Below are 22,749 nucleotides of genomic sequence, written 5' to 3'. Positions count from 1 at the left end.
TAAAGAGGTTTACGATGGGAGTTATTTGTGTTTCTCGTTTTACCGACTCATAATGGTCACTTAATACGAGCAATGAATTGTGCATAGCATATTGAACATTGTAATAAGTAAGTGTTACGGTGCCTTGATGGATACTTATACAAACATTGCACAATTCCAATAAAACGTGCTATTTAAGTTTGATAATATCACCATGTGTTGATAAAAATTGTAAATGTATACATAATATTATCATATCACCGATCCTCACATATACCTTTATTTTCTGTCATCTCATGTTTTGCGAAATCATATATCCCGTTCAATGACCAAACATTAGTATTTCAAAAGGTCGATTGAGTACAACTTTTAGTGCATTCGTCACCAAATCATTCATATACGAGTGTGTGAGTTTTTCCAAATGCTTTGAATATACACAACAGAAAACCAATTTCACGTGGGATAAAACCATGTGTTGACACTGGAAGACAATAAGCAACATTAGTTTATGTGTTTGTTGTTAAGGAAACTACATAAACTGCGCATTATATGTTACTATATATGTTTTTAATTATAATCAACTCTCTATAAACATACGTATTTTACATTCCCGAAGTGTAATAATAATTTAATGTATTTCTACTAGAGGTTCCCAATTTGTTTCAGACCACGCCCCACTGATTGTGTTTTCAACGTGTCTATGCGTGTATTAATGTCACAATGGAAGGCGTATGCGAGTTGCGACCGTTTATCCTCACGTCCGTGTCGTTTCCGGCTACATAATTGCAATGTTTGAACGGAATCATACCGAGTCTCTATAAATGAGTGTGAATTTCGAGTTGTTTCATTAATATAGTCATCTATCTATCGACTGAACATCCTTCCTAAATCGCGACTCGAACAGTTTCTGTGCCACGCACCCAGAAATAGCAAAGTGGGAAGATGGCTTCGTCAGAAAACAGATTAATCGGTAGGTTTCACACATTTGTCAATTTAAAAACGTAATATTTGTAATCATGCAAGTAAATTGCTGTAGTACTATTCAAAGAGCCGAAAGATACTTTTTTAAATATTGCCTCAATTTTGAAAACGATATTCCAATATAGTAACAATTGAACGCATTTGCTTATAATTTATAATTTTCTATTTGTGTGTGTATTCCACCATTGAAATAATATGATATATATGGTTATATATCAGCTTTTATATTTGAACATTTCTGGAATCTCACGTTACTCAATTAGAAACAATCCAACTTTAAATAGAATTGCATTTCTCAGAATCGAAATAATAATTGCGTGGTATATGCTTCTAAAAGCCCTATCATATGCGATGTTAATTGTTAAACACACCAATGCATCCTTAAATTACCCGCACATCAATAGCATTAACATTTTACTTTATGTCAACAACTCTATTTATCTGCACTGTATTAAACAGCAAGGCTATATATCTGAACTCAGCATTTGTTAATACATCACGAATGTAAACTCATACTATGTTTTTATATACGAAATAATATTTACAATTCTCACACCTGACAGTCCGTCAACGATATTGACAAATTTCAAATATTCCTTCCAGCCGCAAATGCAACTGTAACTATGACTTCCTTCTTTTTTAGTATGCGTGTTATTCTTATATCTTATCGTGACCATCACGTGTCAAATGGACTGCCTCACTGCCTGGGAAGAATGTGTCAAGGATGATTCATGCAGCATGGTACTCAATTACTTCAAGGTACACTGCAACAACTCAGGTACGAACAAATTGCATATAGTTTCCATAACAACGTACACATATTAACAAATTTATATGTATTTTGTGCATTCTATTATTCGACCGGGTGCATTTAGAACAAACATTGATGCTGCAACGTTCTTATTTTAATATCTTAGATTGTCAATAACATGTTCAGGTAGTGGCTTGACTAACCTGTCCGTGCCGTTTGATATGATGAACTGTTTCACTCGTTTTGGATTATTTTACATGTTTTTTTAGAAATAATATAATTAACTTGTTTTGAAAAATATTGAAGGAATATAGACCTTATAGTATTACATTCAAATCGAACACTGTCATGAAATCAGGGTAAAGCTGCATTTTACCCTTTATTTGAACGGTAAGAGTGAATGATCGAGGCCACTGATAACAACACTATTCAGTCACGATTTCCGCATCACATATCAAATACAACTGTCTGAGATGTGTATATTTTTGAAATTAATGAAAGACAATACAGCGAGTACTGTTTCAGAAACGACATCCCTTCTGTCATTTCTGTGAATCGGACCAAACCAAGAACGCTTCAATGACGTGGAAGCTATTTGCTTTTCTATCATGCACATTCTGTAACCATAAAATAGAGGCTGCACCATTCCCTGTTATATTTGCGAATAGTAATTTAATCTGCACGGACATAGATTTTAAATAAGAGACTAGTTATACTTTCCTGACAATGCACCTGTGTATTGTGAAAGGTCATTTCAAGCCATAACACTGTGATAAAGACTTTCCGTTCGACATTGTGAAATGCTTTCGTTTTTATGCAGAAAAATACAGTATTTTTAAGTAAAATCATATTTATTTAAGTTATTGTTCATATATGATTTGTTGAACACATTGTTTTATTTCATTCAGCTTCTTTCAATCATAATTCAAGAGAAATAAAAGGCAAACATATAGAGAGTATAGCAAATAATCTTTTTTTCTGTAATATTCTTGTGTGATCGGTAATTATTAAAATTATTTATGGGTTCGCAGGAAATACATTCTGTAATGAATTTCCGAGGTTTTTTTCTCCCAAAAAACGAAAGAATTTCTGTATGTCGAAAGCAGAAAGTCATTATCGTAGTGTTCCATGCTTAGAAACATTCGGTAGCAGTACAAACAATGTGTAATGTGCATTACGGGTTCAATTTGTCCCGTGTATACAGTCCATGTAGTCCATGCATTCACTGTAGGAAACTGTTTTCATTAACTATAATGACACGATGTGTATTTTTGATCAGAACTGATAGCTCCACATCATACTTATCAGAGTTTCAAATTTGGTCACAGTGCCAGCATGCCAATTGACAGATCCCACAGGTTGCCAAGCTGTGGCCACGGCGATTGCAGCTCAGCCATTATTTCAATCATGCTACTGTGACAGTCATACACTAGAATTCGCTGAGTGTAATCATCTGTTTCGTATGTTGTTCGACGATTCATGTATTGATAACACAGGTAAGAAATATTACGTTCATTTAGTTACTTTTATCTGTGTTTGTCCCCACCCTTTGATTTCACACATAAGAAGAACGCCACCCACTGAGAAAACCACTCACTAGTATTGGTAGGAAGACATTCAACTTGAACATAAATGAATATTTTCTCTCCCCCACTGTAGATATAGTGTTTTAGAGGTTAGGTGAGAGAAGGTTTAGGAATCACGATATTCTGGAGGATCAACAATTTAGAGAATGCATATTGATTGGAGGCATTTTTATTTATTCCTATTTTTGGTTTTTCTTTGGTATGGTTGTGCGTCAGAAACGGCCTGCAGATTATAGAGATTTTGCTTTCAATTCTATTGACAGTGACAAGCACACACGATGTTTCTACGTCGACGGAGCACGTAAGTTACACTCCTTCAGGGACCAAGCTATCCGGACAAGTAACGCCCTTTACAAGTATGTAAAATTTACATTATTATCGCCTGCAATCAGCAATAAATTAAACCTGTTCAGTTTAATATATTCCGGCATTAATCAGTCAGTCAATCATCTAAACAATCAAGCAACACATAAAAAAAAACCAAAAAAAAAAAAAAAAAAAAACCAAACCAAACACGCCCCACCCACTCCATGTGGTGCGTGGAATACGTGAAACACATCCCCTTGTTTATTGTGTCTTATCTGGATTTGGCCTCCATGGACTACATTTATGTTCACTATTCTGTCATTCATAGTTTCGATATCAGTTGTTGGTTTATAAGCATCCTGTTTTATTCAATTGAAATAGTAGCTGTGGTTAGTTTAGAACGTTGCAAAGAAAAAAATTCGAAATAGCGTATGACAATTATTTTTAAAACGAGAGGGTCGTCACCCGCTCACGCGCGGAATTGAGTCCCAAGCGATGATAACAACACACGCTAAAAACGCAAAGGCTCGTGGGTAGACGCTTGTTTGTAAACAATGACACGCTATGGCCATCTGACGCATGCGCAGGCGACGACACCCCTGCTTTAACACACCCGTCGCACATTTCTATCTCACTGCGTTCACGTATACAAGATAAGTCAATAGATAAAAGATATGAGTATAATTTGAACACATTGAATCGATTCAGCTCGACAGTTCAACAAGAGCTGCGCGCAACAATTTGATTTGTTCGGCGATTTGCAGACAAATCCAGTATAATGTTTCATCAATATGGATCAGTCGTGAAACGCGGCGCCAATTTATCAACGCCAGGCGACGACCAGTGTGATCTCTTGCATTTAGAGTAATCAACGTCAACCATTTTTATAATAATCATCAACCACATTGTCTGTGACTTGAATCATGAGGGTGTATGTCTAGACTCCACTTTATTTTGGTTTAGTGTCACTGTCCAATTGTCGAACTGTAGTGATTTTTACTGTAAGCTTATAGCTCGAGTAAAAAAAAATGGGCTAGTTTGATCGATTTAAAAACAAGAAGAGTGTGTATATTCAACACAACTGAGTACTCTGTGGGCATAGTTACCAGTTCGGCAATAAACCATAATAATTAACAGGTGAGATTCCACCAGATATGCGTGTGTAAACAGGTGTATAGTATAACGCGTATGTGTGTTTGCGTTATATTTTTCAGAATCAAATACCGATGGTACTCTTACTCCCATATCTAATGCGTATGATGACGTAGTCAACTGCAACACTGCCAAGACGTTGTGTTTAGAAAACGACTATTGTAAAGCAGTGTATACGTATTACATGAATAGTTGTCCTTTTAGAAAAAATGTTTGTCTGGCTGAGTCGAGCATAGGTGACACATGTATGGATGCTAGGGGTCATTTGAACACAACGGTATTGGGTAGGTGCCGTTGTTACCCTGGTATGCATGGCTCCAAGAAATGTCAACGACTTCTGAAGAGAATCCACGAGAATCCATGTTTAGGCGAGTAGTGATTGATTTCTATTGTTGAATGATCATTTTCTGTCAGTTGTTTCAAAATAAAATATTGTGTGTTCAGCGTCATCGTCACTACAGATATGATTGTTTGGCATTGTAAAACCTGTTGTACGGTGTATAAACTGTTATATTGACAGCAAGAAAGAATAGTTTAAATTTACTACTGCCAGAAAAAAGTAATGTTCCAACGGACAACGACAGTAATCTCACTATACAACAGGCTAGCATGAGTAGTGAGTCGTGCTTACATTTATGCGCATTGCAGTTTTTGGTTCGAACTAAATTTATGATCGAACGGTTCAAAGCAGGTCGTGCATACACTATTTGTTTTCAACCACAAAACCCCCGTTTTGTAATAAATCAATGTTAAAACAATATCAATTAGCATTATACAGAAAATCCATCGTGAATTGTCTAGGTGAATGTTCCGGCAAATCACTCCACTATCACCTTGAAGTATTTCATTATGACCATGTGTATGTGACAATGCCCTCACAGTTTAGAATCAGTTTATTAACAGCCAATCAGATTGCTTTTTTCATCAACACAAATGTGTTGGTTTGGATGTCGAGGCAATACAGCGACAATATCGAGACATCATACAACTCACATATATTCATTATGTTATTATGCTTTAGCGGCCTTGCGACCGTCGAGCGTGGTAACAGTGTTGTCACCACTGTTGACTATTATGGAGGAGCAGGCGTTATACTTCAGAGCAATCTCCCACGCAGAGTTCTATTTCTACAAATATATCTCTGCCACCACGCGATCTTATGCTCGTCGTTGATTGGTTGATGGTAACAGTGGCACTACTTTCAAAGACGGCCAACAAATATTGTCATGCAGGTTTTCGATTGTTTAACCCAACGAAAGCGTAGACGTTGTTTGTGGATTATGGCTATTTTCAAAGCTAGAAACTCATTTTGATTACTTTCCGTAGCACAAACGGTGTGGCAGTAGGACGATTTAGCCGTTAATACTACGAAGTGCTCTCTTTTGTTTACATTTTTTCGCCTGGCAATCGATAGAACGGTATATTACAGTTTGATGAACCGAGTAACACCTTAGTAACCGCTATTCCGCGATGAAGTTTGTTTCCTTTGTAAATTATAACTATTTTTCACCATTGACGGAAGAATCATTGTCAGCTATCGATACAATATTTTAAAACTTGTTTACCAGTAGAACTAAATCAACACGCGTATGCGTAGTAAAAGTCTTGTGGTGTCTTACCACAAAATGGGGGTATGTGTGGCAGAGATACAAGGCCGAGGATCTCTGGGAAGAAGAGTGACCTAAATGCTCATAAAGACGTCAGAAATGCAAAATTGCAAGTGATTTTTGACAGTCAATTGCAACAAAGTTTTTATTGGTCGGTAAACTTTCATCATACACGGTTATGAATAGGGTTACCGTACGGGGTCGGAGAGGCAGGAATGTCCGAACCGAACAGAACCGTGCAGGCGGACGATGTTGTAATCCTACTTTGGATATTAGAAATTATATCGGAATTGAAACTTATACTTTTCTTGTGATTGGGGATTACAGAAAGGTTAAAATGTTCCTTATTTTTGATGAATCAATTACTGAATGATCGCGATACATTTATTATCAAAAATCCAATATCTAAATATAAAAAAACATTAACAAAAATACACGATAATATGAACATTGCATAGGTAAAAATATGTGCGACTGGTTCTATAATATACAAAGCAATAGTACGATATCCCCGTATATTTTTCTCTCAGTTTTATTATTCTATTAAGAAAAAAACGTGTCAAACACCTTTCAAATTACAATCAACTTACATGGTTATATCATACTAGTATTATAAGTCACTTAAACCAAGGTAGCTAACCAATCAGATTGAATACCTTCGTCTAATGAATAATATTTCTTATTCTCTGTTCATTAAAGCTCCATTCACTCAGACAAGTGCAAAAACATTACTACACACCCTAATGTGATATATTTCATTGCAACAATGTTGCATACGCAATTGACTCGTCAAAACATATTGAGCAATGTCTTGGTCAGTGTCATGATTCAGAAAAGATAACAATAAACACGCCCACATAACATTGCGATACCAACACAGCATTGCGATACCAACACAACATTGTGACACCAAACACTATGCCTAACTTAACGCATTATATTACCTAATGCAGTCCGAATGTTTCTATGATAGAGATATACTGATCAACAGTCCAGGCCAAAATACTTATCTCGACGTTCAAACTTGATACAAATGATGTGAAATTGACTACATCAGACTTGCTTACGCAGAGAAAACGGCAATCTGCCAAGAATTGCAGTTTTGGCGTCCGTCAAAATATGAAATTGACTACATCAGACTTGCTTACGCCAGAGAAAACGGCAATCTAAAAATTGCAGTTTTGCCATCCGTCAATAAAGTTTTGCCAATAATTGACTTCTAAGCTGCTCGATAAAACTAATCGTTCAGAATAGGTTTGGGGTCCGTTCAAAATTATTTCTTAAAACCAGTCTTACTGTATTCTAACACAAAGGCCACAGCATTTAACACAAATATTGAGTACATATCACTCACAATAACAGCATCGACCTCATATAACACCATTGTTTGTTTAGACTTTCACACTTGAATGATACTACGAAAATGGAATTAGTTTTCTGTACACACATTCAAATGTTTACACTGTGAGTGAATTGAAATCGTGAACTGCATTGTATGCACTACAGTCGTGCTACCCACTCTTATCTTACTGACGAACAATTTGTTTAGCCGACTGCTAGACAAAAAAACAATCTATATTCTCAAGCACACAAAGTCCTAGAAAACATTTGTTCAGTATATATTGTATCGCGAATGGTAATCGTACTTTATATATATATTTTTCTAAATATCCAGACAATTCTGGCATATTCCCGACACATCTGGTTATTTGAATAATATCGATCGATAACAGCATATATTACATATTATCATATAATAATGAATATAATGTTTTTATATAAATAGATGGTGAATTAGAAGACGAAACTTTAACATATATCTCTGAACCAGGTAAGTCAACATTCACTTCGCGGCATCTGATCACCTCTGATGACTTCAGAAGGCATATATATCAAATGTCTGCTAACATAAATCATGTATTTGCAACATGTCGAATAAACGTGCTCAGTTTTTGAAACACCTGACACCATATCTCGCCTGTATAAGTAAATGTCCATATATGTATTTCCGACTGATTTTAGCAATGTCACTGGGTTCTATTCCTTTATATTATCGTTTTGATTTTGTGATTCTGCTTCCGCCGTTTTTTTTTTTGCGTGCTTTGTTTAAACCACCGTTACCTGAATGACATTTGGAACACATTGATCTGAAATTTGGTTTTTAGCATCATGATAACCAGCTATCACTTGACCTCACATCGTACAACAGCCTGCTTCCGCTTAAAGCCCGCTGATGTTGCTTGCGGCATTAATTTGGTTTGTGCTATTGTATCGATATATGATAGGTGCAACATGTTGTATAACAGGTGCTCATATGTAATCCATATATGTATTTCGAATTTAACCAGTGTGTTGTAGTGTAGTTGTCTGTTGTTTTGTCAGTCTTTTGTTTAGTTTTAAATTCTCTTGCATTATGATAAATTTGAATATCGATAAGATATAATGTTAGTTTTTATTTATCAATCATCCTCATTTGTGTGATGTGATGATAAAAATCTTTGGTTCACTGGAAACAAATCACTCATTAAAAGCATATACTGTGTTTGTTAATTAATAAAGCTTGCATGTGTGTTTGTTGACATAAAAAGTGTAAAAAACAGTTAATTGTTTTTTAGACGTTACGACTATAGGAATAGATCCAATTGCCGTGGGACCTACTGGAGGATATAATGGAGGAGGTTCGTCATATTTACTTATTCAGTGTATTGCATTTGCCGCCGCGAGTAAAGTAGTTGGGTAATTTACTTGATCGTATCCTAAATTGATTTCATTCACTTGTTGACATGTTTTCCGTAGGACTACGTCCTAGTTTAACCGAAGAAGGGAATAACCACTAAGAAAATTACTACACACTGCTTAAGAAAACAAATTTCATCAAAAAGGTTATTTCAGAACACAATCGATATCAACATGCCTCACGACCCCGATATGAAAAACAAACAGCACAATGTGAAGCCACGGTAAATTCATTATGCACTATAGTAATTTAATCTTCCTATACTATACAATTTTCAGTATTGGTGCATTCAATATAAATTCCCGTGAGTGTAGATCACCTCATTGCTAACACGATTAAGTAATATGTAAATTAAGCTAATTACACGCGTGTAATTAAATCACACATTTCTCAGATCTTGTTACTAGTACTCTGTCATAATTTATCTCATAGTATCTCTGAATTAACAGACTGATCTTAAAATACGTTAATACCCTACATATTAAATGTGGGTTTGAAATGCTGTCCCTCACCCCTTGGCTAATATTACCGAAGTGATTTACATCTCAAATTTTGGTTCCCGGACGTCTCAAAAAATAACCGCTGGACTGAATTAATGATGGTTTTAGGACAACTGCCCCCGTTGGACAACTGCCCCTGACAATAGCCCCGTGGGAAACTGGCCCCCTCCTGCGCCGGAAATCTGCCCCGATTTAGCACTCGGAGATCAGTTTCAGGTTTGATATTTGAATCTGTGGAATATTTCCGAATTCAATTGATTGAAGATTCATACGTATTAACTCGTTGAGGTAGAGTTTATCATATTTCAATTATAACCGTGAGTGGACCATGATCGAATTAACAAACCTAAGATTCGGGGCCATATATATATATATATATATATATATATATATATATATATATATATCACGACTGCATTATCTTAACGGAGATCGCACTTATTGGCATATTTTTATATTCTGAAGAGAAAACAGGCGTTATAGTGAAGCAGCCCTAACTCAACGAAAGCGATACCAGGAAGCGATTGTGCTAGGATATAATTTATCGTGTTCAACTTTGAAAACCTTTATATATTTGACTTTTTAAGGCGAATTAAGGGGAATAGCTCACTATACAATTTTAGCTTGATATGCCTAATCATTATTAGTGTAACGCAAGTGTTGTACAACTATATTGATTGTGGGGTGCCACACAACTGGGTCGTGTTTGTAAAAGAGCATTCTGTATTTTGTATAATTTTGTATTACATTACACTTTCCGAAAAATTGACCCAATCAATTTGCAATAAATAATTCTACAGTCAACTTATGCACTGAGAACTTGAAACATATGAATGGGTTATTTGAAGCCAAACAGAGATCAGAATTTAAATTACAAATTATGTCAGCCAAATTATTACAACTTGCGTCACAATTTATTAAAACATCGTTGTCGTGTATTCTAGATACTGTATTATATACCATACAACATAACAAAAATACCAACATCAGAATTAAACATCACATTAAACAGTTGCCCAAAATATTTCAATTGTTTGGGGGGGGGTGGCCTGATACCATTAATGACATTATCAGAAGATCATAGGTGAAATGACGAAAATCAGTCGTTTTTTACATCGACGTTTTTCTTTCGGAAACTCGCTTTTCAAAAACGCAGCTCATTTCGATCGAACGGTTTCTTTTGTTTCGAGACTAAATAGTGTGACGTCAGAGGTGGGAATTGCCAAGCCAGTTTATAAAATGGTGAACAAATATTTTCGTAAAAAGACACCCATCGCGAAGTGTCTCGTACTTCAACAAAATATATGCTTATTTAAGACGAACAGACCAAATAAATATCTTGAACTGTTTGTAAGATTTTTGGGTTTCATCAAAATTTGGTTGTCTAGTTCATCAGATAACTAATTTGCAAATTGAAATAATTTTAAATGCGAAAATCAATGTTTGAAATATCTTTTCACAGAAAGCACTTGTGACCACGCATTATTTGAATGCAACTCTGACACGATCTGTCGAAACACTCTAGCAAACTATATACAAAAGTGTTCGCCACTGGTAGACGACACGTGTAAAACAGATGAGTGTCTTGTTGCAAAGAGCTCTTTCTTTGAATCATCAAGACACATTCTGACGCATTCCTTAGTTTTCTGCCACTGCAAAGAGGGAGATGATGTGTGTACTGCCCTCCACAACGGCCTGAATCCTGTTTGTTCTCACATGGAGACACCAACGCCGGATTGCCTAGACTTGATCGTAAGATGTACGGACGACGCAAAGTGCGGGTAAGCATCAATGACTGTCTTTTAATGGATTTTAACGATATGGATAGTGTAGCAAAATAAACAACAACCTTATTTATAAATATACACAAATATGAAACAAATTGACCTTAACAAGTTTAAAGTGAAAACTAAACGAATTGTAATAAATTTAATTAAGTGATTTGAAAATTTTGATGAAACTAATAGATCGCAGTTGGACGTCAATTAATGGCGTTTGAATAATTTAAAACACACTTATTATATTAGAAAGTATTTCTCGATGACACTTGATTTCAACAGTAATATCCAGTTATGGTGATGCGCACCAAAGATTCAATTTCACGTAGACGCGTAACTTTTGACCAATAGCATGTCATAGACTCTTATTAGTAACAATGGCTGCCATACAATACAATACTCTTGTGTCGCACAAAAGTATTGTACATTCGAAAACTACAAGTGTGCACTCAATAGATACAACATTTTACGGGAAAGCAACTTCAAAATAAAATTAAACATTGTATTCTCAAAGCCACTCATTTGCAGCAGTATTTCTAGAAATGTGGGCCTGTCATTCTAAATCCGTAACACCACAATTATATGCCTTTATTATGTTTATATCATATTCGCTGATTATGGCATTGTTTTAGTGAAGTAAGTAGTCTATCTGTGATTTGCATTGGGTTATATTCACCCTTCTGTCTTTCTTATTGGATCAGGTCTAAATACCAACAGTTTCTACAACAATGCACTCCCGACAGATCATCGCCATCGGGCTGCAGTGGCTCACTCGGAAAATGTAGGACCGCCTACGTAGGCATACTCAGCACAGTAATTGCGAGAATTTGCAACTGCATTAGTGGTCTACCAGAATGCTCTGATTTTCAGAAGTTACTGTTCCACAATCAATGCGTGTGTAAGCAACTTTTTATCACTTGATTAGTCTAATGGATAAGAATCAACACAATCTAATCGATAGTTTTTGTATGGAGCGCAAGACAAATTCGTTCGCAACTGAGTTATCTGACAATGACAACAGCTCTCTCCATGGTAACCAAATCAAGATCTCTCCGGACAAGTAATGATTGGTCTCAATGATATTTTTTCCGAACATTGTTCTGAAAATTGCCCCTTTAAGTTGTAGATTACAGATATACAAAAAAAACACCAGAAAAACGGCGACAGAAGTTTAAGCTGATTCAAAATATATCATTTCTAGATATAGTAATGTTTCTGCTTCATCATACTTTGTGCTTTGAATGCGACATTGAATATTTACCATCGCCAATTGACCACAGTTTCTATGATAGTTTCTAGCTCATGTGCAATGCTCGTGACTGTATGGAGATGTTTTAAAGATACATTGTTTTCTTTTGTACAAACTTTTAAACTGAGGGTATTGTAACGAACATCAGTTCTAACATTCATTATTGGTAAATATGTTAAATATGACATGTTCTTTGTTCGATGTTTATCCCAGGTTTCTCACATAAACCATTAGGCCACATGTGGTGCTGAATATGATCTCATTTAAAAAAATACAATACATGACCTCTTGGTTGTATATATGTGGATCATTCTTCCATGTTTTGTTATAATTATTCATGTTTGTTAGTTTTAGATATTTTGTGTTCATACGGCTTTTGTTTTAATGATGTACAAATGGGTGTTTTCTTTCAACGTTTATTGTATTATTTGCAGCTACTGCAGCGCAAGCATTTTACTCATCGGACATAGCATCCACAGTGAAGGCAACAACTCTGGAACACAAGGTGGTGACAGGTAAGTTTATCATCATAAACATACCAATGAAGAGCTATTGCGAAAAACTTCTGATTATTTGAATAGGTAAAACGATACTAGATTTGCCAACTTTCACTTTCTATACAGGTAACGGATCATGTAAAGCGTTAATCATACAATAAGCCTTGAATTAAGAAGGCCGACCTCAAAGGACTCTCGGAATGTACATTGCCGTTGTTGAAATTGTAAACACGTCTTGGAATTTAATAGCATTTCAAGTTGATATGTTACAGACGCATTCAAGATTTGAAATGCTGTTCATACATGCTTGATCAATGAATATGTCACACCTACAATAACCTAAATTAAGATAACAGTATTATAATAATAAACACTACAGTTGCATGAATCAGTAATACACACATTTAAAAGAACTAGCACTAGCTTTCACAATAATAATTACTACTACCAAGTCACAGTACAAATAGCGTTACACACAATGTCCGACATTGTACATGCAGTGTAAACACAACAATAAATATTGGAATGAGAAAAGTGTGTGTTGCTCGATAAATACAACAAAGTAACAGATACAACTCAATACAATTCTGCATGAGTGTTAGTTCAACGTCCAACTCGAGAAAAATACACTTAAATGTGCTAACAGTAAAAGCCCTAACCCTAGTTCACAAGTTAAATGCGACTCCTAATTAATATTCGCTCCAGACGAATATCTCACAAACACACGCACACTTTGCTGTCTTGCAGGGCACAACAACACGCAGAATTACTGATTTTATAATTACCCAAATCATCTTTTTCAATTGGAAATCCACGTTTCTCAGCTTTCTTAAATAGTTTTTCTATCTGCCCTTGTTTGTACCTACCCATACTCCCGTCGCTATCTTTTAAAAGAAAACTGTTTAAAATATTTCGCTTACTTCTTCCGAGTGGCATGTATACCGTTGCTTTTTTTACTTTTTATATTTTTGTCATACCCTCGCCCGTTCCTAGGTAGGTTACGGATGCGCAAATGGAATTACATCGCGTTAGACGGCAATTTGGGAATCGGGAATTGATAGAAATGTTGACATTATTGTGAGTGAGAATGCCAAATGGCTAAATCTCAAAACTCCTTGTTGGCCATCATATGTTGCTACTATTCGGTTTCCATGGTAATCAACGTTCCTCGGCCTCTATTGTTATCGCCCCCCCCCCCCCCCAGGAAGTAAGAGCCACAAGGAATAGCTTTTCAATAGCTAACTTACATCGACACGTCATGAATTATATGGAATTACATAGTTGTTATGGGAAAAAAAACATTTGAAATACTTGCACATATTTGGGAACAATATGTTAATATGTTCCGTCTCGAATGAAGTTAGTTTATTTTCAGTGCCCAACTTTTCCCGTGACAATCGTAATAGTAGTACCAGGCACAGAGTGAAAATATAAAATAACACCAATCACGTGATATTGTCATTTGGAACACCGCAATAACGCGTGATATTGTCACTCCTATAGCAGTAGAATTCACGGGACAACACTAGCCTGTATTATAATAGCACATATTACGTATTATCATATCATGATTTTAATGTTTTTATATAATAGATGGTGAATTCGAAGATGAAACTTACAGCTCTGAGCCAGGTACGTCAACGTCCACTTCGCAGCACATGTTACAAATATGGCATCATAATACATTACATTATTTTTCCGATATGGCCCACTCCTTGAATCATAAATTATTTGATTGTGACTCAGATTGATGTATGACGGGTGCAACATGTTGAATAACAGATGCTCACTTTTTTCGAAACACCTAATATCATATTTTGTCGGTATGCGTAAAGGTACATATATGTATTTCCCACTGATTTAACCAATGTATTGTAGTGTAGTTGTCTGTTGTTTCGTCAGTCATTTGTTTTGTGTTAAAATCTCTTGAATTAGGAAAAAAATGGAATATGATAGTTTTACTTTACCAATGCGATTGCTTGCGTATAAACATTGTGTTTCGCCGGGAGCTATTGTATTTTGCATACAACAACACATCATATATATACTGTGTTCGTTATTTGGCAAAGCTTGGGCGTTTGTTGATAACACACAGTTAATCGTAATTGTTTTTTAGACGTTACGACTATGGGAATAGATTCAATTGCCGTGGGACCTACTGGAGGATATAATGGACGAGGTTCGTTATATTTATTATAATACTTATTCAGTGTATTGCATTTGCCACCGCTATGTACTAAATGCATAGTTTCTATTCACTGTGGGCTAGTACTACGTCATAGCATAACCGAATAAGGGAATGGCCACTAAGTAAAGTTGAGGTTGAGTCTGTAGGTGTCATTTAGTGAGATCAAAACGACGTGTCTTTCAATAGTCGCTTTTTAAATCAGTTTGAATTGCATCATAGGTGGCTATAAGACTGAGGACGAGTATAATACGAGATTGAATTTTAACTCTGTTAATTAAGCAAGCCACCCCATTCCGCGTTGACAAGGTCGCCGATAGTTGTTTTACAGGCGTCAAAGAAATTCCTTAATATGAACGTGCAGTCTTAAATAAGATGCACAAGTGACGAGTTTTGAAATAGGGGTTCGTTGAGAATGACAATAAGGTTTCCCTAAGCGTATTACGTTAATTCCAACACTGAACGGTTCACAATAAAAGTTAGCATTTTTATTTTGTTGAGGTCTAGCCCTGATGTGAGTATAAGCTGTGTTTTGTAGTTAAAGTGAAAATGTAATCAGTGATGCGGGAAACGGGTTGATGCGAGTATTAAAGCGCGGTAGTCGTCGCGTAGCGCGTGTTCGAATTTCGTGTAAATAAACAATGTATTATACATGTGTTGTATACGTCGCTATGAGTCCCATATCGAACAGGACGCGGCGTGACGACTACCGCCCTTTAAAGTAATACAAAAAAACAATACGTCAAGTAGTGGTACGGGATAGTATGTGGATTAATCACTGCTAACAAAACTAACAAAGATGGATTGAACGATATAGTGTCATTAGTTGGTGTGACACGAGTGACCTTATGGTATAACTTAGACTGTCGACAGTTCTCGGGCCCATTAAAGAGTCACTTATTTTCAAACGCCGTGGGCATTTCAACGAAATGTCCAAGGCATTTTTAAAGCGAGGGCCTAAGACCGGAGAGACTAAAACGCCTTCATGTGGCATTACGTCGAAATTGCCCGGTGACGTTCCTGCTGAGACTCGTCACTCAAACTACGTCATACACCGATTAACCAATCATGTGCGAAACTGGTCACCAATAAACAGGAAGTATAATGGCCCTCGCTTGAAATGCCTTAGGCGTTTCGTTAACACGCATACGGCGTTTGAAAATAAGTGACTCTTTATTAGACCCGAGAACTGACGACAGTCTAGGTACAACTATGAGGTTGTTAACTGGTATATCACAGGTACACGCTCCTATGCGACATAAATGGAACAAAGACAAACCAGCGTTTGAGTTTGTTGTATTTTGCCTACATGCCACAGTGGAAGGACTGTGCTATCAACTTTCTGTCGCAAAATGTGTTGTTATTTTCAGCCCATTTACATTCCATTTGATACTTAATGGGTTATCTTCTATGTTGCTGACAACTTTTCCGTAGCGTATATCTGATAAAGTATATCTGATTTCAGTTGCTGACTGTCAGGTATCGTTATTCAATGGTGAAGCCGTCATTTCTGTTCCCCCAGACAATGATGTCCGGGTACGTATCTCACTTCAGATCAGTATACTGTGACATTTTGTAATTTACATTTCAAATCAGATTCAGCAAAGCTTACATATTGTGAAAAACTATGCTCATTATTTTTTTAGATTCCACTCAAAGTTACCGGATGTTCGACAGTATGCCGCTGTTCGCGATACGGCAGCTTGGTAAATTGTGACCAACTCATCTGCGTAAATGTCTCAGCATATTGTATATATAATGGCAAATCGTATGGTATGTGGCCAACTATTTTTGTATACGTGAAGATAGTGGCTTACGTTTCCGATATGATTTCAGAAAGAAAGCTTACATTCATACAGTTGAGTTTATATCCTACCAGAAATGAGGAATGAATTTACAAAAAAGTGTTTGTTTTTCAATTTTAGTATATTAAAAGACGTTTGTAAGTTATAATATTCAGTTTTTTCATCGCTACTAAATTGGTTTTAATATATTATGTCGTGTAAATTACCAGACTACCAGATATTTCAGCAAGATAATATCCAGTCAAATAAATTTATTTGAAAGCTTTAGGGAAATCAACAGTATCACCAGACTACATCGTTTCACCCTATTAGTGGATTCCCATTAGTAAATAAATACTGTGAATACACAACTACTTTCCACATAAACTGATATAAAACTGATAAGAATTTGTCACTATAAAAGATGCACATTTAATACCAAAATATGTACTGTATATATAATGAAATAGTTTGCTGCTAAACCTGTAGTATGGCACAAATGTCCTGCTAAATTAACAATATGACACACATTTCATTGCAAACTGATAATATGACCCATATTTCCTGTTTAGCTTACAATAAAGCATATATTTCTCGCTTAGTTGATTATGTTGCACATTTTCCCCGTTAAACTGACAAAATGGCGCATATTTGCTGTTAGCTGATTACGTGGACCATATTTCCTATACAATAAACACTACTCACACATATACAATTTAATACGTCAATCCATTAATGAACTAAATGTATCTATGTACTTACATGTCTGGGATGATATGATCGTGTCCTCACTGTACTACTTTATATGCATATTTATTATTAGTGTGCGCCGTTTTGTATTGTTAACAAATCAATCGTCAACACAACGACTATACACAAATATTGTAAACAAAAACTGTCTCCCGTTTGTTATTCTCAGCGCATAACGAGGTTTTCAGGGATCCACTGCATGGTAATTGTGTCTGTTTCGAGGGAACAGTCATATGCTCTATCACTGAACACTCGAATTTTGGGCTTTGTCTTACACATAACGGTGAGTTAGTTATTTGTCCGAGCACGTCATTCAATCCGCCATTTTGTGTTTCCTTATTCCCTAAAAACAATTAAAGTCGCTTGGTGCAAGTGTGGGTGAACGTTATGAACATTATTCGATCTGGCCTACGACTTCGCCATCCATGGACGCTTTATCTGTTATTTAAATATAACTTCATGTTTTCTTTTTCTAGTAGGAGTCCCATGTATAAATATTGGTTACAGTCTACAGGAAGAAAAAATGATGAGCGACTACGTTCACGAAACGTTCTTGGGAAGCACAGTGCAACAAAAACTTCAGTTTCTTATCGACACAATTCACGTGAACGGCACGAGGGTAAGTACTGACTTGAGTTCATGTATTGTGACCTGCCACCAATTATACTACGTCAATATAAATCACCTACTCACTCACTCACTCACTCAGTAGCTGATGAGATGTATCATAACTGTAGGTTAAATTAGCTGAGTCGTGTCTGAGTGTTTTTTGAAGGCTCTGGGGATATTGTCCAGCGCCCAACGGACGGCGAGCCGAAGGCGCACATTGTATACGAATATAAATCTTTGAATTTGATTGAATTTTATACGGTAGTTAACGTTTGTTCGTTGTAAAACATTCCGATCAACCAAGGACGTACACTGCTTTAGTTAGACAAATCCAAGTTTCTCATAATAGACACATGTGTATATTTTGTATGTGATGTGATGGGAATGATTGATGCTCAGTGAATGAGAGGTACTTCGATTAGTTTATCACAAGTCTACTAACTGGTATATATTACCATGGTGTATTTGTAGGGGTATATTTATTCGAAAATACTATCCAATTAGACGAACATATTATTTTCATGAATATATAATACACCAATAGCTGATCCTATTTTTACTAGAAATCTACAATTAACAATTTATTTGTAGAATAAGTCTTGCAAACTGAAGTTAAATGGTCACGAACCGGGTGTATTGATGTTGTCGGTTAATGGAGAGACGGCTTCAAATGAAACTGTAAGCACACTTCTCTATTAATATTACCTTTTTATTTCCCTTCTCTCTCAAAGCACTAAATACAGATTGTCGATGGTATACGATTACGCTATTCGAAGCTTTCCATCGCATTCAGGTCTTCGAGGACAAAAAACAACTACATTTTTTGTTTATTTAGACATGCGATCTAAATGATATTAGTTACATTAATGCAATTATTCTGAGGTATCAATATAAAGAAATGTCCGTCATTTACCGATGTCAATATATTCAGTCGATATCTGAATACTACTCCGTATATGACGACGACTTTCACTGTGACATGAATAAGTTTTGACCGCTATTTTACGGATTGTGCGATGAAACTTACCCGTCAATATACATTTTATTTACAACATCAGAATCAGAGGTCCCCCGTTACGTCACGACTCAATTCGAACAAATACTGATTTTGAAGATTGTCCGGTTCCATGCTAGAGTATATGGAATACACGTGTGTACATTATTATGTTGCAATTAAATATGGCATATATAAACAACGTAATGATGTTTTTATACAGGATGCTGTCTGTCGAGAAACCCTGATCAGGCTGAGTGATTTAATAAATACGAGGGCGCCCTGCATCATCACCGATATACTGCTCTCTGTGTTGAAAGTGTCGACGGCCAGCGGGCAGCCTATGGGTAGTGCGATGCCAGCAAAGTCTTGCAGCTCAGCTTTGCAATATGGTTATTATTGTACCTTAACTTTACTTTCGTTTGGGTATTTTACTGTTATCGTTGCTTTCCAATGACTATAACAGTTATAAGTTGTATATTCAGTGATAACATAGCAAAAATGCATAATATATACATTTTTATATTTGATACACAAATAGTTTTTATAGTAGCCCTTCCGGGATGATATACTAAATATATAAATAATCAATCGTAGTACTTTCCATAAGTGTAACAATACATGGGTTACTCTAGTGTGTTCATGGAACGCTATATGTGTGTTGATTTATATAGTCATTGTCTTACGAATCCATTCTATATTCTTCCCCGTGGCAATGTCGTCGAAAAGCTTTCTGCAATAATATGAAACATATACTAATGATTGATTAGTTTGAACAGAATGAAACATAGTCGTTAGCATTCTTTAGTTTAGTTAGGTTGTGATAATTTACAGTTATTGCATCAGTGCGATGTACTATTTTATCTCACCATCTTGTTATCGTATGCATCACAATTCGAAATCGCTAAAATATTCAACTTAAACTGGTTTTTGATATCAAGTAGTATTGCATGATTTAACCCAAGAAGTGGACTCATTGCCAGGTTTGAATATGTCAGTGAGGGGTAAAATACTACCAAGCCAAATGAACATGCTAAATCAAATCTAGCGACAAGTCCCATCTGCTCATGTAAGCGTTTACAATGATAAACAAATATATAGTTACAATTTGCCACTAGAGGGCGTGATCTGAAAACGTATATTGCAACTAACTGCCGAAATAAACATGCTTACAGTATGAAAAATATGTTGGTATATTAAATAGTATGCGATACAAAAACGTTAATTGACCAATGTATCAATGCTTAAGTAAAACATATTGCGTCGAATAAAATTATTTGACCAATTGTTTGACAATTTCCATGTAAAACAAACTAAATGCGTTTGATTGATGATGTAACACAGAGAAAATTAATATCATCTTTGCTGGCGTTTTCCAAGTCCAAATAAACTTGTGAACCCTGATTTTGATTTTTAGGAATAATCCCAACTTTATAGTGAAACTATCCAGTTTTCTGTTTATGTATAATATTTATTTAGTACTTTAAGCGACAATAGCTACGATTTTGCACCTTTTGTGTCTATATACTATGATGACCAAATCTTACCGAAATATTGTTTTGCACTCAATTGAAAAGTGACTTTACACAAGGCTAATGCCGCGTGAAATGTGATGTGGGGTCGAATAGTAGCCATTTGGTTGAAATCGGTCACACGATAGAACAGTAGAAAATTATGAAGTACGACGCACACTTTTTTGGGAATTACCACACAATATTTTCAAAGAGGCCACTAAAAGAGGCCTAGCCTTTCAAGACTGTGAAGTATTCGTTATTTCGCCTAATGCCCCGATAAAACTGTCATATTGTATTGTAATTCCCGATAAAGTTGTCATATTGTATTGTAATTCCCAACTCTTGATATCTTTCTTTGGTGTAGCTAATTTCGAATCTTATTTTCTGTACAAATACACTATAGCATGAATGACCAGCATATCGATATTGTCTATACTTCTTTTTCTATAACACTACATGTTTGTATATTAGCGCTCCATGATAACAATAGTCTGCTCATATCACTTATTTACTATCAAGTAATTTACAGCCACTAAGTATATATTTTGTATTTCATAAATTGAATTCAAACGTATGTTTCTTCAAGTTTTGACAGAATGTTTCACCCAAACACGAACAAATATCGATTTTTTTTGTGGTATATGTCCCTCAATATATATTACGCCGCTAATCCTATACTTCAAGATAGAATATGAACAATGCCACCAATTGACATTGGCACTGAGCCGCGCATGGGCAGTGTTATTGAGCAGACTATCGTATTCACACACACAATGTAGAGTAACACGTATGTTTTCTGTTTCAACAAACAGCAGAACAAAGGAAAAATGGACTTGGTAAGAACTCACGCTCGAACTACAGTGGAATATGTCCTTACTGAAAGCGGCGAACCCCAATTAAAGGATATTTTACGTATACTCAATCACATGTACTGCAGTGTCAAGTCATTCTACAATATATCGCTACTGTCAAAATACTACTACTAATAATAATATATAATATGCTTCGGTGTAATTGACTATATCCACAGTCATCAAGAAAACGTTGATGTACGCCAAATGTTCTATGCTGATACATGTGACAGTTTTGCTAATAATAGTTGCCGACACCCGCCCTCACTCGAGCTTCTCCGTAACTTGCTTAGTATGTGTGTAGCGAACATTGATACATAATGTACTTGCCACGCACCAAACGACCATCATCACCCCGAAATATTTACATAATTGTCAGTGCGTGTTTCACTTTGTCTGTAAATTAAAGTTGACATTGATATTAGTTGGTGGGATTTTGATATTGAAATATTTTGTAAAAAGTTGTTTTAGAGAAAAAGTAATGATACGTTGTCATTAGTTATTTTTTAAAATTTATTTCGACATACTCAACACTGTGAATATATGTATATTGTGAGGCCTTATGTCAATAAACCACATTGTCTACCAAATATGTGTTGCAAGAACTCTAATGTTAATGTGATAGAGAATGATTTAAGTCGACGACTTAAAGGCTTTATTTTATATAACACAGAACGTGTTTAATTTGTTCATATGTAAGGTTTCGAAAAATATACTGGTAAAGTATTTATGACTTCTTAATTTTCAGATTTTCCAATTAACATTTGCTTTTCATTGTGTTTTGGTGAAACACTCACTGATACAATGATTCAGATCAAATAACGCATCATCATCCCATAACAAGATGCAATATTATAAAACTCTGCATCCCAATGATGTCGAACCATAGTTAAAAAATGTTTTGATAGATTCAGAACATTTCACAACTGTTTCCTATAA

The 22,749-nt window shown here is 35.7% G+C and overlaps 1 protein-coding gene across 1 annotated transcript; it reads left to right on the top strand.

The window, feature by feature from the left end:
* Positions 1 to 921: 921 nt before the first annotated feature.
* On the top strand, positions 922 to 22,421 carry LOC144352895 (uncharacterized). The gene is made up of 19 exons (XM_085501580.1): positions 922 to 949; positions 1,604 to 1,738; positions 3,040 to 3,207; positions 4,818 to 5,039; positions 5,276 to 5,371; positions 8,149 to 8,193; positions 8,978 to 9,040; positions 11,062 to 11,380; positions 12,079 to 12,275; positions 13,061 to 13,141; positions 14,717 to 14,755; positions 15,240 to 15,302; positions 16,774 to 16,844; positions 16,955 to 17,081; positions 18,012 to 18,125; positions 18,319 to 18,461; positions 19,043 to 19,129; positions 19,669 to 19,837; positions 21,772 to 22,421. Exons 1-19 carry the CDS (start codon positions 922 to 924, stop codon positions 21,837 to 21,839), a joined length of 2,235 nt encoding a protein of 744 aa, XP_085357706.1. The 3' UTR covers positions 21,840 to 22,421.
* The last annotated feature ends 328 nt before the right edge of the window (positions 22,422 to 22,749 follow it).

The sequence above is a fragment of the Saccoglossus kowalevskii genome, chromosome 7, assembly GCF_978046115.1.
Source record: "Saccoglossus kowalevskii chromosome 7, keSacKowa6.1, whole genome shotgun sequence".
NCBI classification, from domain to species: Eukaryota; Metazoa; Hemichordata; class Enteropneusta; family Harrimaniidae; genus Saccoglossus; species Saccoglossus kowalevskii.
The sequence above is the reverse complement of the archived record's forward strand: the minus strand, read 5'-3'. Positions and strand labels throughout refer to the sequence as shown.

What these genes read in the sequence shown, in the direction of transcription:
- LOC144352895 (XM_085501580.1), top strand. Translation starts at nt 922, where the DNA reads ATGGCTTCGTCAGAAAACAGATTAATCG. An exon ending in AACATATATCTCTGAACCAG is followed by an intron (nt 8,194 to 8,977) that starts GTAAGTCAACAT and finishes ATTGTTTTTTAG; the next exon opens with ACGTTACGACTATAGGAATA. An exon ending in TGGAGGATATAATGGAGGAG is followed by an intron (nt 9,041 to 11,061) that starts GTTCGTCATATT and finishes ATCTTTTCACAG; the next exon opens with AAAGCACTTGTGACCACGCA.